The sequence below is a fragment of the Danio rerio genome, chromosome 13, assembly GCF_052040795.2.
Source record: "Danio rerio strain M-AB ecotype USA chromosome 13, GRCz13ab, whole genome shotgun sequence".
Classification (NCBI taxonomy): Eukaryota; Metazoa; Chordata; class Actinopteri; order Cypriniformes; family Danionidae; genus Danio; species Danio rerio.
Window position 1 is genome coordinate 38,380,803 of NC_141033.1, and position 15,878 is coordinate 38,396,680.

Consider the following 15,878-nt stretch of genomic DNA (forward strand, 5'->3'; position numbering starts at 1 on the left):
TTAGCTCGAGCCCGTCAGGGCCTGACATTTTTTTTTTTTAATGCCCCTAGAGCTGGGCTTCGGGCCAATTTTCACATCACAGCCAGCATGCATATCGGACTTCGAGCCTGCTTAAAAAAAAAAATAATAACTTCAAAAAAAAGTTTGAGATCTAATGCATGCAGTCCAGAAGTGCCAGTGATGCCTTGATTTCCAACCACTTAGAATGGAGAACATAGCCGATGGTGAACTTAAAACTGTGAAAAACACTACAGGAAAGGCTAAACTGGTCAACTTTTCCATTTGAATAAGAATCTGGTCTATTTTAATGGCTGCAACAGTATAAACATTTTGGCAGGCTTTGGGACAAAAATTGCTAAGCTGTTGGATAAGAGCAGGGCTACAGCCTGTGAGTCAAGGGCCAGGCTACGACTTAGATTTAAGGCCCATGCAGGGCTCTATTCTACACATATGAAGAGTTTAGTTGCAAAAATCTCAAAGTGCCATCTGAAATTTCCATCTAAACTGAGCATTTTTCTCAGACTGTTGTGTGTAGTTTCAGTAATTTTACTCTTAGTACAGAGAATGTTATTTTCATTGCAATTAAAGTGAAACAACTGACTACAAACATTGGCTAGAAAAGAAAAGAAAAAGCAAATTTTAGAGGAAAATTTCAGACGGCAGACATGGCACTTAGAGGTTTTTGCATCTAAACTCTTCATACACATGTATATTGAAAGGCCAAATGACATCCTTATTCATTTTCCCACACAAAACCCCACGAACACGGGGAGAACATGCAAAGTCCACACAGAAATGCCAACTGACCCAGCTGAGGCTCGAACTAGCAACTCTCTTGCTGTGAGGCAATTGTGCTCCCACTGCACCACCATGACACCAATTACATCATATATATATATATATATATATATATATATATATATATATATATATATATATATATATATATATATATATATATATATATATGTATATATATATATATATATATATATATGTATATATATATATATATATATATATATATATATAGTCTTATTTTTCAGATAATCAGAAGCTTCTATCACTTAGAACTAAACTTTCCATCCTGTGGTAAGAAAAATAAACAATTATTTCCAACCTCATTGTCTATTTTTCAATTTTACCAAAAAAAGTACATCATTAATATCTTTTTTTTCTAAAGTAAATGTACATTCATAAAATGACCAGCCATTTATCATAATCATAAACAAAATATTCACATACAAAATTAATAATAATAATACCCTATTTACTTTCATTGAGGTGTTTACATGGAAATAGTTTGAAACACAAAACTCATATTTTATTCAACTGAACATATACAGGCTGAATAACAACCAACCTAAAAAAAATAATCTATCTTAATACAGGGGTGTCCAAAGTCAGTCCTGGAGGGTCGATGTCCTGCTGAACTTAGCTCCAACTTGATTAAACACACCTGCCAGGAAGTTTCTAGTATATCTATAAGAGCTTGATTTGCTGGTTCAGTTGTGTTTGATTAGGGTTGGAGCTAAACCCTCCAGGACCAAGTTTGGACACCCCTGTCCCAATATATTTGTTCTCAGAGTTAAATTATTCATTTTTGTACAGTAAGGTGAAGCTTTCTGGTGGAAACCTTAATAATACACAACCTAGAATAAGCGGTTAAATTTAAGCCGAAATAATTCAAAATACCAAACATAAGACTCCATAAACCTGGATTTTCAAAAAACTATTTAATTACATTCACGTTTCTTTGCAAACAAAACAGTGTATTCTCCCTCACAAACTGCATAAGAACAATTACTTCAATTTTTAAAATCATCTCTGGCTGCTCAGTGTTGACCATTGAACGACCAGAAGTTTGACCAAATAAATAATGTATATTTAAAACGGCAGAGCTGCCTTTTTTAATTAATAGAATAAATGAAGCACTTGATGAAATTAAGAACAGAAGACCTTCCCAAAGCCAATCTAAATGTGTCAAAGCATATTTCCTCAAGTCTGAGATTTGAAAAGAAAACATTGGAAAATTCAGTCCACGCTGCGCAAAATAAAAAAGTAGTTTCATCAAATCTCCTCCTTGTTTAATCGTCAAACACGTGAAAGTGCAGTCAGTGAGGGACTTTCTCAACAGCTCTGAGGTTCAGCAGGTTCATGCCTAAACGTCATCACACCTTTAGTTCTCCCTCTGAGCTTCATTCTGCCTTCCTCTTCTGTACTCCTCCTTCTCCAAGTTGCTGTTCATTCCTTCATCTCCTTGTCATGTAGACTAGCTAGGAATTGAAAGAAGTCCATTTTCATCCGCAGTGTCCAAGATCTTGCAGATTACAGGTGACTCAACCTGTGGCAGAATGATTGTGAGGACATGAAATGATCACATCAAATTTCTACACTATAGCATGTAGTAAGCATTCATAATCGCTGGAATCATCAGAGAGTGGAAACTGCAGTTCTGGACTCACCCCGAGGATATACTGACATGTCTGAGGCTCCAGCATGTACACTGTAACAGCATGAGGGGATTCAGACTCCTTACACCTGACACACAAACAGGTAGGTGTTATTAGATATGTGTGAAATAAATGTCATCTATAATAATGCAAGTCAAAGTTTTAGCAATGTTTAAAGTGAGTTGTCAAATCCTGGAGACCAGGAGCAGGATGTTTGGTTCCAAACTCAAAATGAAAGCAGGCTATTCTGTTCCAAACAAAACCTGAGAGCAAGACATTTAGTTCCCACCTAGCTGGAGTAGGACGTTTAGTTACTAAAGCGTGGGAGCAGAACGTTTAGTTCCTAACAAAGCATGGGAGCAGGACATAGTTTCTGACAAAGCCCCAGCGCAGGACATTTGGTTCCTTCCCAAACAATTCCCTAGAGCAAGACGTTTAGTGCCTAACAAAGCCCCGAAGCAAGACGTTTAGTTTCTAACAAAGCCCCGGAGCAGGACATTTAGTTCCTAACAAAGCTGGAGAAGGAACTTTAGTTCCCAACAAAGTCCTGGAGAAGGACATTTAAATAATAACAAAACTGGAGCAGGATGTTTCGTTCCTAACAAAGCTGGATAGGAAAGTTTAGTTCCTAACAAAGCTGGAGAAGGAAGTTTAGTTCCTAACAAAGCTGAAGAAGCAAGTTTAGTTCCTAACAAAGCCCTGGAGAAGGAGGTATAGTTCCTAACAAAGCTGAAGAAGGAGGTTTAGTTCCTAACAAAGCCCTGGAGAAGGAGGTTTAGTTCCTAACAAAGCTGAAGAAGGACGTTTAGTTCCTAACAAAGCCCTGGAGAAGGAGGTTTAGTTCCTAACAAAGCCCTGGAGAAGGAGGTTTAGTTCCTAACAAAGCCCTGGAGAAGGAGGTTTAGTTCCTAACAAAGCCCTGGAGAAGGACGTTTAGTTCCTAACAAAGCCCTGGAGAAGGAGGTATAGTTCCTAACAAAGCTGAAGAAGGAAGTTTAGTTCCTAACAAAGCCCTGGAGAAGGAGGTTTAGTTCCTAACAAAGCCCTGGAGAAGGAGGTTTAGTTCCTAACAAAGCCCTGGAGAAGGAGGTTTAGTTCCTAACAAAGCCCTGGAGAAGGAAGTTTAGTTCCTAACAAAGCCCTGGAGAAGGACGTTTAGTTCCTAACAAAGCTGGAGAAGGACGTTTAGTTCCTAACAAAGCCCTGGAGAAGGAAGTTTACTTCCTAACAAAGCTGGAGAAGGAAGTTTACTTCCTAACAAAACTGGAGCAGGACGTTTAGTTCCTTACAAAACTAGAGCAGGACGTTTAGTTTCTAACAAAGCGCTGCAAGAAAGTTTAATTCCTAACAACGCAAGGATGCGCTGTCTCCTGCTGGTGAGGTTTATTTATCATGACAAAATATATAACCAGCCAATGTACTAGCACACAAAAAAAACACTCAGCAAAATATTGATTAATAATCTTTTTTTTTTTTATGTGTGTGATTATTGTGATCATTCTATATTGTGGATATGTGTAACTTACTTTAGCTTGACTATAACCTGTCTCGGTTTCCCTGTTAGGTCACAAAGATCTCCATGTCCATAGAAGTGAGACACAACCCTGATGAGGGAATGCGTGAAAATGTGAAATGAATTAAATAAAACTTGACAAATAATTGTTTTTCATTTGTTTTAAATCAACATTTTAAAATAGAATCATACTTGACTTTTTGTGCTCCATCATCTTTCAGATGATAAGATCGAGCCACATTCTTCTTGGCCCAGTTCATGTGATCCTCAGTGTTCCAGCTGCCCACCACCACGATGTTCTTCCCTTGCTCTTTATCCTTCAAGCAAACCCAGAGAGAATTTAAACGTTCGACCAACTGGAGTTGTTATACTTTATGAAGAATTCAAACATTTCACCACTCTTACCTCATGATACTGGTGAACATGTTTTCCATAACAGAATTCATACTTCCACCAACCAACACCCTAGACAGAAACAACAACAATGTATTGAGTTTACATTCAAACTGAAAGATCTGCAGATACAGAAGACAAATCCATCCATCATACCCCATGCAGACAGTATGAGCCGCTCAGAAACTCTTTAATCAGCTGTTCATCAGTCAGACGGGAGATGTGCGTAGTGCCAACGGTGACCTGGGCTTGACCACCCACTGTCAGGGGCTTATGGGTAGAGGTATAGGCCTCTTCCTTCACTGGAGATGTGTCCTCCTTAACAAAGAGAGACAATTTTTTTTTTTATTTGTATTGCTAAACAAAAATCTGTCTTTTGTAAATATTTATAAAACAGAATATCAATAGAGATGGGTGATATAGATTGCAATATACTAAAACCCACGTTAATTAGTCTTATGGTTGTCAATCCCTTCATACCATCAACTGAGTGTTGTAAACAACTAGAAGGAAAGCATACTTTTCTAAACAGTGATAAATATACTTGCCCAGGATGGCTTCAAGAAGACAAATACATTTTATAAGTTTCCTTATATATGGTTTGCTTTATTATCTTTTTGTGCTTTGTATCTTCTTTTTGCATGGCCACAGAGATAGTTAAATTTGCCAGGTCCAAGAAAATCTGTCAGGCTAATGACAACTCAAAACCAAGCGGCAATCTCCCGCTCTCCCTCGTGAAGCTAATACGGAAGTAACTGAAACTGCCATTCATTGGAATTCTGCTATAGTACTGGCTCCATAATAGAGCACATTTCTATTGATCCCACTTTTAAAATGGCCAACTTTACAACAGAAAAAAAAGGTTTTTAAAGCCTGGTACAAATACAGATTTTGGTGCATATAGCTAATATTAGGAGAACTGTGAGGGGGGTCTTTTTTTTTTATAACTCATCCGTTTCCTTTATATTAAGTTATGTTAAGTCTACATAATTAAGGGAGTGTCCACTAGACTGACAGCTAGGTCTCGCTGGTCGCAGTCACTTCACCTCAGCTGATTACGGCTGACAAGCAGTACGTTACATTTACACGTTATATTTTTGTGTTGTTTTATGTGGCTTTACACAGTCAGTTTTTTTGTTTTTGTTTTTTGGAATTATTTCTTACAGTTATCAGATAATAATAAAGGTATGCTGTGTGCACTTAATTGTGCTCACAAACCGTTTACGTGGCCTCCATTTCCCAGCTGAGTGAAATTATATAATTATATACCATATCTATAAAAGAATTTGTTTTATTTAAGATCATTTATATTTTTCTTTAGAATTGTAATGCACTCCAGAATCTGACAGATTGATTAGCTGTAGGCTCTAGGACAGTCCTCTGAAACGTTGTCATGCAGTGTTAAGCCTGGATTTCATTAATAGCCTTGGATTTACTAACACAAGTATTTAGAAGTAATATGTGTTTTTCTCTTTCAGAAGAGCAATATTTAGTGGCTCAATTTATTATAATAGTGTTTTTAAAGGACTAAACACTTTATTGATATAGTATACAACCAGGCACATATGGTCAGAACATAAACAAGTCGCAGGTAATGAAATATTAAGCATCTCTGCCAAGGAAAACCAGTCTAAGTAGAATGCTAGCAGGTTTCTGTTGCTCCGTTCAAGCTCTGCCTCTTTGTTCTTATTTGGTTACCTCCAGTTGGAGCAATGACACATTAACAAAATAGTGCCAGTTGGTCAAGCCCACTAGTAGCTTCATTTGCACTCTTCAGAAACCCATAGGTGATGTCAAGGTGATGACACATATCCAGCACAAATTGAATGAAAACTAGCCCAATTTTACAATTACACCCCCTCTCATTCCATAAAGGAGGTCGCACACAGAGCATTTTCTCATTATTTACTCTTCCTCGAGAGACACCATCTTTTGAACACAACAGATAATTTGAAGAATGTTGGAAACCCGTGTAAACATTTACTTCCATAGTAGGAAAAACAAATACAATAGATGTCAATGGTTACTGCTTTCTTTAAAATATCTTCCTTTGTGAAAAAAGAATGAAACTCAAACTGGTTTGGAACAAGTAGAGGAAGAATTTTCAGTTTGGGGTGAACTATCACTTTAAAGGTCCCATGAAGTGCTTTGAAATGTGCATAATTTTAGTCAATGTTTGCCGTAACTTCAACTGAAAGATTGTGTTCTGTTTTAACACCGCCTCGCCAGTGAGAGTGGTTGAGATCAAGTGCATCCAATGAAAAGCAAATAAGAAACACTTTGAAAGGGGCGGGCCATGTACTAGAGTGCATTTGATTGGTCAGAAGAATTGATGAGAAACTGGAGTACAAGTTTGACTCAAAAACATGTTGATCCATTTAGGGGGATGTGACAAACTTCAAGTTTTTGATGATTATATCAGGTTTATATCTAATAAACACAAATTGTCACTGTTTTGTAACACGCTGTTTTGATATCCTTAAAGCTAACATCTAAAAAAAAACTTATTTTTCACAGGACCTTTAAGTACAGTAGGTTAGAGTAAATACAAAATATATAGCTGAAGTGCCGCCCTGTGCTCACCCTGGATCCCCTTTCACTGCTGGTGCTGAAGGGTGGTTTGAGCAGCTCCTCCTGCTCGTGTTCCATCTGGGACAGGCTCTGAGGTCTGAGAGGTGAACCACCCAGAGCCTGGCAGAAGATGTCATTCACTGGAGAGCTCTTGAACCTGAACCCAAGTGGGATGGATTAGATGACAGTTATTAGATGACACTTTCAACCAAAACAAAGCATGATGTAATAAGGCTGGCCTTTGAGCACAAGAGACATGTCAAAAGCTTTAACAGTATAATGAGTGAAACCTGTATTATCATGAACAGTGGATCTCAAAATAAGAGAGCAACTGATTGTTTTCAAAATTAATGCAATCTTCATAGTTCAAAATGTAAAAGGAATTTTATTTGTGGCTATGGCGGAACAGTGTTTTGGATTACCAAGGCACTTCAACTAAAGTGGAAAATTAATTTGGAATTAATTTAAATGGAAATTTTTGTAAAAAATAAATAATTAAAGGTGTAGTTCACCTCATCCTCCATAGACAGCAATGGTCCAGCATCGTTTGAAGTCCAGAAAAGCAACTAAGAACATTGTCAAATTATTCTATGTGACTTCAGTGGTTTAAATGTAATCATATAAACCTCAAAGAACACTTTTTTGTGCCAAAAAAAAAAAGTAAAAACTTTACTATGTTAGCCAATGTCTCCTCGTCCGAGTGAGCTCAGAGTGTGCATTAGAATCGGCAGCACAATACACGCAAGTGTTGTATTGCCAATGGTAGAGTAGTCAATATTTATAGTGAATCAAAACATTTTTCAAAATTGTACTAAGGCAAGAATGAGTATTGTCCAATCATTTTGAGACAACTCTGATAAAAGATTTTGATCCAATTCAGATGTTGACTACTGTTAACGTACACACAAATCTGAAATGGAAGACATAGACAAAAAGTCTTTACATTTTTATTGATGCAAAAAAATTGTTTACGGTACTTTATATGATTACAGTCAAGCCATTAAAGTCACATGGAATGTTTTGACAATGTTTTTGGTATTTATTCTGTACTTTGAATGTATATGGATGACGAGAGAGCTCTTAGGTTTCATCTAAAATATCTCATTTTGTGTTCCAAAGACAAACAAAAACCTCAGCGAACTGGAACACTATGAGCTAGAAACTGATAACATAATTTTTATTTTTGGGGGGGATTTAACCCTTTAAAGGGGTCCCTTTTTCAAGATGCAATACAACTGTCAGGTATCCCTAACGTGTCTCTGTGTACCTGTATTTGGGATGAGAACAGAGCAGGGGTGTGAGCACCACCACTTCATACTGACAGGTGATGACCTCAGCGATTGTGAGGATCTCATGCTTTGCCTCAGGATGGCAGACGTACAGCACTGTGGTAGAGCGAGGTTGATTCTGTTTCAGAGTGCATTCTGTCCCATGTCCCATCTCTACGGGATAGTATGGAGTCAGCTGACCCTCTATATTCTTTGTTGGTATCTGTGAACAGATAGAAATTGTTTTTAAAAGCATCATGTCACATATTTTCTATCTACAAATCTAACACTGAGTAGCACGGTGGCTCAGTGGTAAGCACTGTCGCCTCACAGCAAGAAGGTCGGTAGTTCAAAACCTGGCTGGGCCAGTTGGCATTTCTGTGTGGAGTTTGCATGTTCTCCCTGTGTTTGCGTGGGTTTCCTTTGGATGCTCCGGTTTCCCCCACAGTCCAAAGACATGCACTATAAGTGAATTGGATAAACTAAATTGGCAGTGGGTGACGCAGTGGCGCAGTAGGTAGTGCTGTCACCTCACAGCAAAAGGGTCACTGGTTCGAGCTTTGGTTGGGTCAGTTGGTGTTTCTGTGTAGGGTTTCCATGTTCTCCCCATATTCACATGGGTTTGCACCAGGTGCTCCGGTTTCCCATACAGTCCAAAGACATGTGGCACAGGTGAATTAGGTAAGCTAAATTGGCAAAGCTAAATTCTCCAGTGTATGTGTGTGAATGAGTGAGTGTTTATGGACGTTTCCCAGAGATGGGTTGCAGCTGGAAGGGCATCCGCTGCATAAAACACATGCTGGATAAGTTGGTGGGTCATTCTGCTGGTGTGACCCCAGATTAATAAAGGGACTAAGCCAAGAAGAAAGTGAATGATTAAATCTAACAGCAACAAACCTCTGTGTTGGTGTTTGGCGATTCTGCTTCAGAGTCACTGGATTTTTCTGTTTCTGATTCTGAGAAAAGAATGGCAATTAAAGTATACATGTAATAAATGTACAAATTAAGCAAACCAAGGAATACAAATTGAGACTTCACCTGCGCCATCTTTTTTATTCATGTTCCCCAGATAGTATTCTTGAATGTTCATTTTCTGAGGAAACAGAGACAACCGAGATCACCAATATTTCATTTAAGTACACTACTATTGTAAAGTGTGTGGTCAGTAAATTTTTTTAAAAGAAATAATAATTTTATTTCAAATAAATGTCGCTCTTTTTAACTTTTTATACCTTAAAAAATCTTGAAAAAATAAATTACACAACAATTGTTTTCAGCATTGACTAATAGAAATGTTTCTTGCTAATTAAATTAGCATCAGTTCAAAAGGATCATGTGACAGTAAAACTACTGAAAATTCTGATTTGGCATTTTAGGAATAAGTTACATCTGAAAATATTTTACAATATAAAACACTTATTATTTTAAAATCGCATGAATATTTCACAATATTGAAGTATATTTAATCAAATATCTACAGCCATGAAAAATATATCAATGTCACCAAATGTTCGCGTTAATGTTTTCATTTCTAATATGATATAATAGACGCTGTAAATAATGGCCAGGGGTCCATTCTTCATTCCTCGCTTAAATGATCTAAGATTATTTGGCAGATCCTAGATCTTTCAATCTTGATAACTGATCTCTGGCTAATTGGGTTATTCAAACAAGTACGCAAATCAGATTAAAATGTCTGGATAAACTGATCTGAGATCACTGTGTGTGTTGTGAAGGACTGATAAATCAATTCTCAAAATCATGATCAGCAAAGCAATGATTGGCTGACGGCAAAGCAGCGTAATGACATCATCTAAGCTGCTGGCTTTACACTTTCATGTGTCAAAAGTATTCATCATGTATTTCAATGTATATCAATTTATTTAGTTCAACATTTGGAGAAGATTTTCTTTATTATAATAGCCTAGGCCTACTCAAAAAATGTTTAATCTGTGTAAGGAATAACTGTATAAATTTATTTCGCATCAAAAAGCATTTTGATATTGGTAAAGGTGTCAATCACCAGCATATTAGCAGTCAAAACACGAGCTTGACTACATAAATTATAACTCTTTTTTTTTTTTTTTTTTTAAGTTGAATATTGTGCATGTATGCGTTTTCATCTAAAAAGTTCATATCAAAAAATGTCCTCTTTGTACCACCAGGTGACAGGCTTTGAACTTATTTCAGAGTGCAGATTGCATAAGTTTTATTATATTTACATTTTTACTTTATATATGTAGTTAAAAAATATATTTATTATTTTCCCAAGTGTATATAACTATCCATATCCAAATCCAGCTAATTGAGTAATCCCATACAAAGATCGGACCCCTGTTCTTTAACAGGTTACATGACACAGTGATTTTACCTGCCCTGTCTCTTTGTCCTCGTGGTACTGCCGCACATGTTTCCCATGGCAAACTTCATAGGTCCAGTATGACTCAATCTGCAAGTTTAAATGTCCATCATTAGGCCAAACTGTGATCACATTATATATTATGAGTGTTATGACTTAAGGAAAAAAACAACAAAGAAAAGAATTAAGATTTTTTTCAATAATTTTACTCTTTATTAAAAAAAATAAGTATTTTTTTTTTTTTAATGTGGTGTAGATTTAGATCTAGACATATAACAATATTTCCAAAACATACAGTACACAGAAACTGAGAGAAGAAACTCACCCTGTAAGAGCAGCTGCTCTGTTTGAATAACGGCTCCAGCAAAGCAGCTGGACTCGGCCCGCTGTACTCCTTCACCTCATCCTTCAAAAGAGACACACAATAAATTATGTACATTAAACTATGGTTGGTGCAGAAAACCATGGTTAATGTGTGGTAATCATAAAACACACAACCACAGTTTTTAATATTATGTATTTATGTGTTGCTAAAATGTTCGTAACATGCTTTAGCAAACATGTTTTTGTCATATCCTTGTTGCTAACATCAACTTCAGACTATCTGCTTTTTCAAAGTTTTAATCATAAAGTCAGAGTCAACTATGTGATGGTCAGATCCGACTTACAGCTTTAAAGCTTAAAGAGAAAACAGTTAGGAACTTTACATCTCAGAAGAATAATTTTAAATGTATATTATATTTAACTTCTCAAGCTAAAATAAAAAATCCCAATGAATAAACTCACATCCAGATTGCTTGTCAAAGATGGCAATAAACACTTGTACTTTTCTTTTTCTGTAGTTGTCATAATAACATAGTCGTCTTCTCTGTACAGGCCTCCTGACGTTGACTGTGGAAAGAGCAAACAAAAGTGCTGCAAATTTAGCTTTAGCAAAATAACGACTATGACAAACCAAGCCCTCAGCACAGATGAGTTAAGTCAAACTGCTGCATATTTACTTTAATACTTCATAATGCTGTAAGACACACAACATGACAGCTCAAACCAATACACATGCAGCTGTTATGAAGCGACCTCAGCCAACACGCTGACCATAAAACAAAACAAACCGCACGTCAACCTGTATTTACATCTGTTTGTGAGATGTTTTGACTCACCAGCGTAAAGTCTGCCCCTGGCCATTTAATTTTGAAGGGGATCTCATCTGAAAACACTGGAGATCCTGCACGATTTGCAGACACCCCGACACAAATCAGTCCCCAAAACCAGCGCCAAAACAGCCGCATCGCCGCCGCTGAGCCCCCGGAAGCGTTATCGAGACATTAGAAAGACAAAGCTGGAAAAAACGGCTATTACATCCAGTCTGTGCAATGTAAGGTTCGGCTAACAGCTGATAGTTTAACAAGAGTTACAACAGGAAGCACATCAGGAGCTTGTCATCTTGCCACGTCCATTTCCGGAATCAGGCGGAAATTCCGCTCAGCCAATAGCTCGTGAAGGCGCATTCTCTGTTTGTAGTGCTGATGCGCCATATAGATGTGCTGATGCGCTATAGCAAATTTGCAGCGTTAATTGTGTTTTGGGCGATCTGGCTTAACATTTGCTATGCTATGGCGGTTGTGGAGGAAAGTTTATTTATGCTTCCTAGTAATGTTTCATGAAACTTTATTCATTAGCAAATTACTTTTTTTGAATAGTAGTTTAAATGCAAAAGTGCCGTCCGAAATTCTTTTCTAAAATCAGCATTTTTTCTAGCTGTTGTGATGTTTCTGTTTTCATTGGCTTAAACTCAAATGTTTAAAGATACACAACATATTTTATGGGAAAATAAAATCTGATCATTTAGAGGCATTTGCATCTGAACACTTCAAATTCATTCATTCATTTTCTTGTCGGCTTAGTCCCTTTATTAATCCGGGGTCGCCACAGCGGAATGAACCGCCAACTTATTCCCTTCCAGCCGCAACCCATCTCTGGGAGAACTTCAAATTAACTTTAATTCATTTTCTTTTTAGCTCATTCATTAGGGGTCGCCACAGTGGAATGAACCACCAACTTATCCAGCATTCATTTTATGCAGCGGATGCCCTTCCAGCTGCAACCCACACTGTGGAACATCCATACACACTCATACACAACGGACAATTTAGCTTACCTAATTCACCTATAGCACAGGTCTTTGACTTGTGGGGGAAACCGGAGCACCCAGAGGAAACCCACACGAACACGTGGAGAACTTGCAAACTCTACACAGAAATGGCAACCGACCCAGCTGAGGCTCGACCCAGCGAACTTCTTGCTGTGAGGTGGGAGCGCTATCCACTGCACCACCGCATAGCCTTCAAATTAATATTTTTAAAATAATTTAATAAATAGATTCTTTTAAAGTATTTCTGCAGCAATTGAGATAATAATTATCATCAAATCAGTCAGAAACACATTTATTCATTAACAAAACAAGATCAATAAAATTTACTGATCTTTATTAACATTAGTTAATTCATTTGCAACTGTTCATTGTTAGATTATGCTATCTCAGGACTATTAGTCTAAAATTAACAGATATAGAATTTTATTTTATCATGTATTATAATAAAATGCTATATTGAATGTTATCAACATTGATTAATACATGCTTTAGAAAGATTTTTCGATGTTATTCATTAGCTTTTTAAAATCTGATTTATCTATTTTTTACAACTCATTATAATTTAGTCAACAAGCATATTATTTCATTGTAAATAAATTTGAATGTTAATTAAAACAATTATATATATAAGATCAGTCATTTTAATATGAAACTTTGATGGAAAAATATCTTTACCCTCACATTTATCTGTATTCAGAAACAGTTTATGGGTTCAAATGTATTTAATGTCAGTTATTTCCTCTTTTGATAATTTATGTCTTGCTCTAAAAAATACTATTTGACTACATGAAGTAAATTATGGCGACGCGGTGGCGCAGCAGGTAGTGCTATCACCTCACAGCAAGAAGGTCGCTGGTTTGTGCTTTGGCTGGGTCAGTTGGCGTTTTCGTGTGGTGCTCTGGTTTCCCCCACAGTCCAAAAACATGCGGTACAGGTGAATTGGGTAGGCTAAATTGTCCGTAGTGTATGAGTGTGTAGGATGTTTCCCAGAGATGGGTTGCAGCTGAAAGGGCATCCGCTGCGTAAAACATATGCTGGATAAATTGGCGGTTCATTCCGCTGTGGCGACTCCAGATTAATAAAGGAACTAAGCCAAAAGAAAATGAATGAATGAAAGAAAATTATTCGACATGCATTTTGATCCTCTATCTTCCCAAGAGGCTTTTCTCTATTCTCTATGCTCCTTATTTCTCGACTGTCTGTCATAATACCCTCAGAAACTATTGCTTGCATTAGCCACCGCATTCTCTGAAACCTCCATCATATTTCTCCTGGGTATTTAAAAACTACCATCAATCCACAAATTACTCTCAAAGCTGCCTGAGATGACTTGGTGATTGCAGAGCAGTGCTTTATTCTCCATCTACAAGATACATTTTAATATGGATGTTACGGATATTGAGAATTTACTAAATTAGCAGCCAATTTAATCTGAATAGTCTAGAATAATGGCAAGCAAAGAAAGGTTCCATTTCCATTCAAGTGAAGAGGTTACTATTTTTATAGACAGTGTCATGCTTGAATGACATTTCCACTTGGTTTGTGGATCACTGAATAAATGATGTATTTTCATGTCATAGCCGGTCTTTTGATGCTAGTAGAGAGAGCTTCTAATGTCACTAGTAATGAAAGCAAAGCAAGACCTTTAGTGGAAAGACCTCAGTGTTTATGTAGAGCTCACAATCATAGTGCAAGCTTGTTCTGTTACTTGATGCTCAAATCGTTGAAATATTTGAAAGCTTTCAGTGGGATTAAGACTATTATACAGTATATGTAGAAATTGAGTGTGTTTGAGGAGCAGGGATACTAGTGTTTGTCAAGATTGTACTTATGTTCTAATATAGATCATCATTGTAGGCATATATGACTATCAAAATCCTTTAAATGCTAAAGCTTTTATTACAATATGTGGTATTATGATGTTCAGAGTAAATAAATACAATTTGAAAGGATTACAATAAGAAAATGAAGATATTTGAACTGAAAACATGGGTGATGCGGTGGTGCAGTGGGTAACACGATCGCCTCACAGCAAGAAGGGCGCTGTTTCGAGTCTCAGCTGGGTAAGTTGGCATTTCTGTGTGGAGTTTGCATGTTCTCCCAGTGTTCTCGTGGTTTCCCCCACAGTCCATGTGGTACAGGTGAATTGGGTAAGCTAAAATTGACCGTAGTGTATGTGTGTGAATGAGTGTGTATGGATGTTGCCTAGCGATGGGTTGCAGCTAGAAAGGCATCTGCTGCGCAAAACATATGCTGGATAGGTTGGCGGCTCATTCTGCTGTGGCAACCCCAGATTTATAAAGGGACTAAGCCGTAAAGAAAATGAATGAACCAAAAACAAGAAAAAAATTCTAAGAAATAGATATTTAGTTAATGTAAGTCAGAATTATTCTCCCCTTTTAATTTTTTTTTTTAAATATTTCCTAAATGATGTTTAACAGAGCAAGAAAATTTGCATAGTATGTCTGACACTATTTTTTTCTTCAGGAGAAAGTCTTATTTGATTTATTTTGGCTAGAATAAAAGCCATTCTTAATTCTTTAAAAACATTTTAGCGTCAATATTATTAGCCCATTTAAGCAATATTTTTTTCGATATTCTAGTACAGATTATTATACAATAACTTGCCTAATTACCCTAACCTGCCTAGTTAACCTAATTAAGCCTTTAAATGTCACTTTAAGCTGTATAGTAGTGTCTTGAAAAATATCAAGTAAAATATTATTTACTGTCATCATGGCAAAGATAAATCAATTATTAGAAATTAGTTATTAAAACTTTTGTTTAGAAATGTGTTTAAAAAAATCCTCTCCATTAAACAGAAATTGAGGGAAAAAATAAACACACACACACACACACACACACACACACACACACACACACACACACACACACACATATATATATATATATATATATATATATATATATATATATATATATATATATATATATATATATATATATATATATATATATACCACTGGTTACAGGTTTTCACATTTCTTCAAAATGTCTTTTGTGCTCAACAGAATAAAGAAACTCCAACAGGTTTGGAACGAGTGAAGAGAGAACAAATAATGACAGAATTTACATTTTTGAGTGAACTAACCTTTTAAGTCTTCAAGCATTTAATGATGTGCTGAAAATCCCAGAATATTACAAGGCA

General features: G+C 36.6%; 1 protein-coding gene across 1 annotated transcript; it reads right to left on the reverse strand.

The window, feature by feature from the left end:
• Positions 1–1,726: 1,726 nt before the first annotated feature.
• Positions 1,727–11,934, reverse strand: erlec1 (endoplasmic reticulum lectin 1). Its single transcript, NM_199432.1, is given in 14 exon segments — positions 1,727–2,344; positions 2,466–2,541; positions 3,980–4,057; positions 4,159–4,283; positions 4,372–4,431; positions 4,516–4,677; positions 6,943–7,087; positions 8,198–8,421; positions 9,096–9,154; positions 9,237–9,291; positions 10,570–10,647; positions 10,883–10,963; positions 11,344–11,448; positions 11,718–11,934. Coding segments are annotated over 14 exon segments (1,449 nt in total). The 5' UTR covers positions 11,847–11,934; the 3' UTR covers positions 1,727–2,272.
• Positions 11,935–15,878: the final 3,944 nt, after the last annotated feature.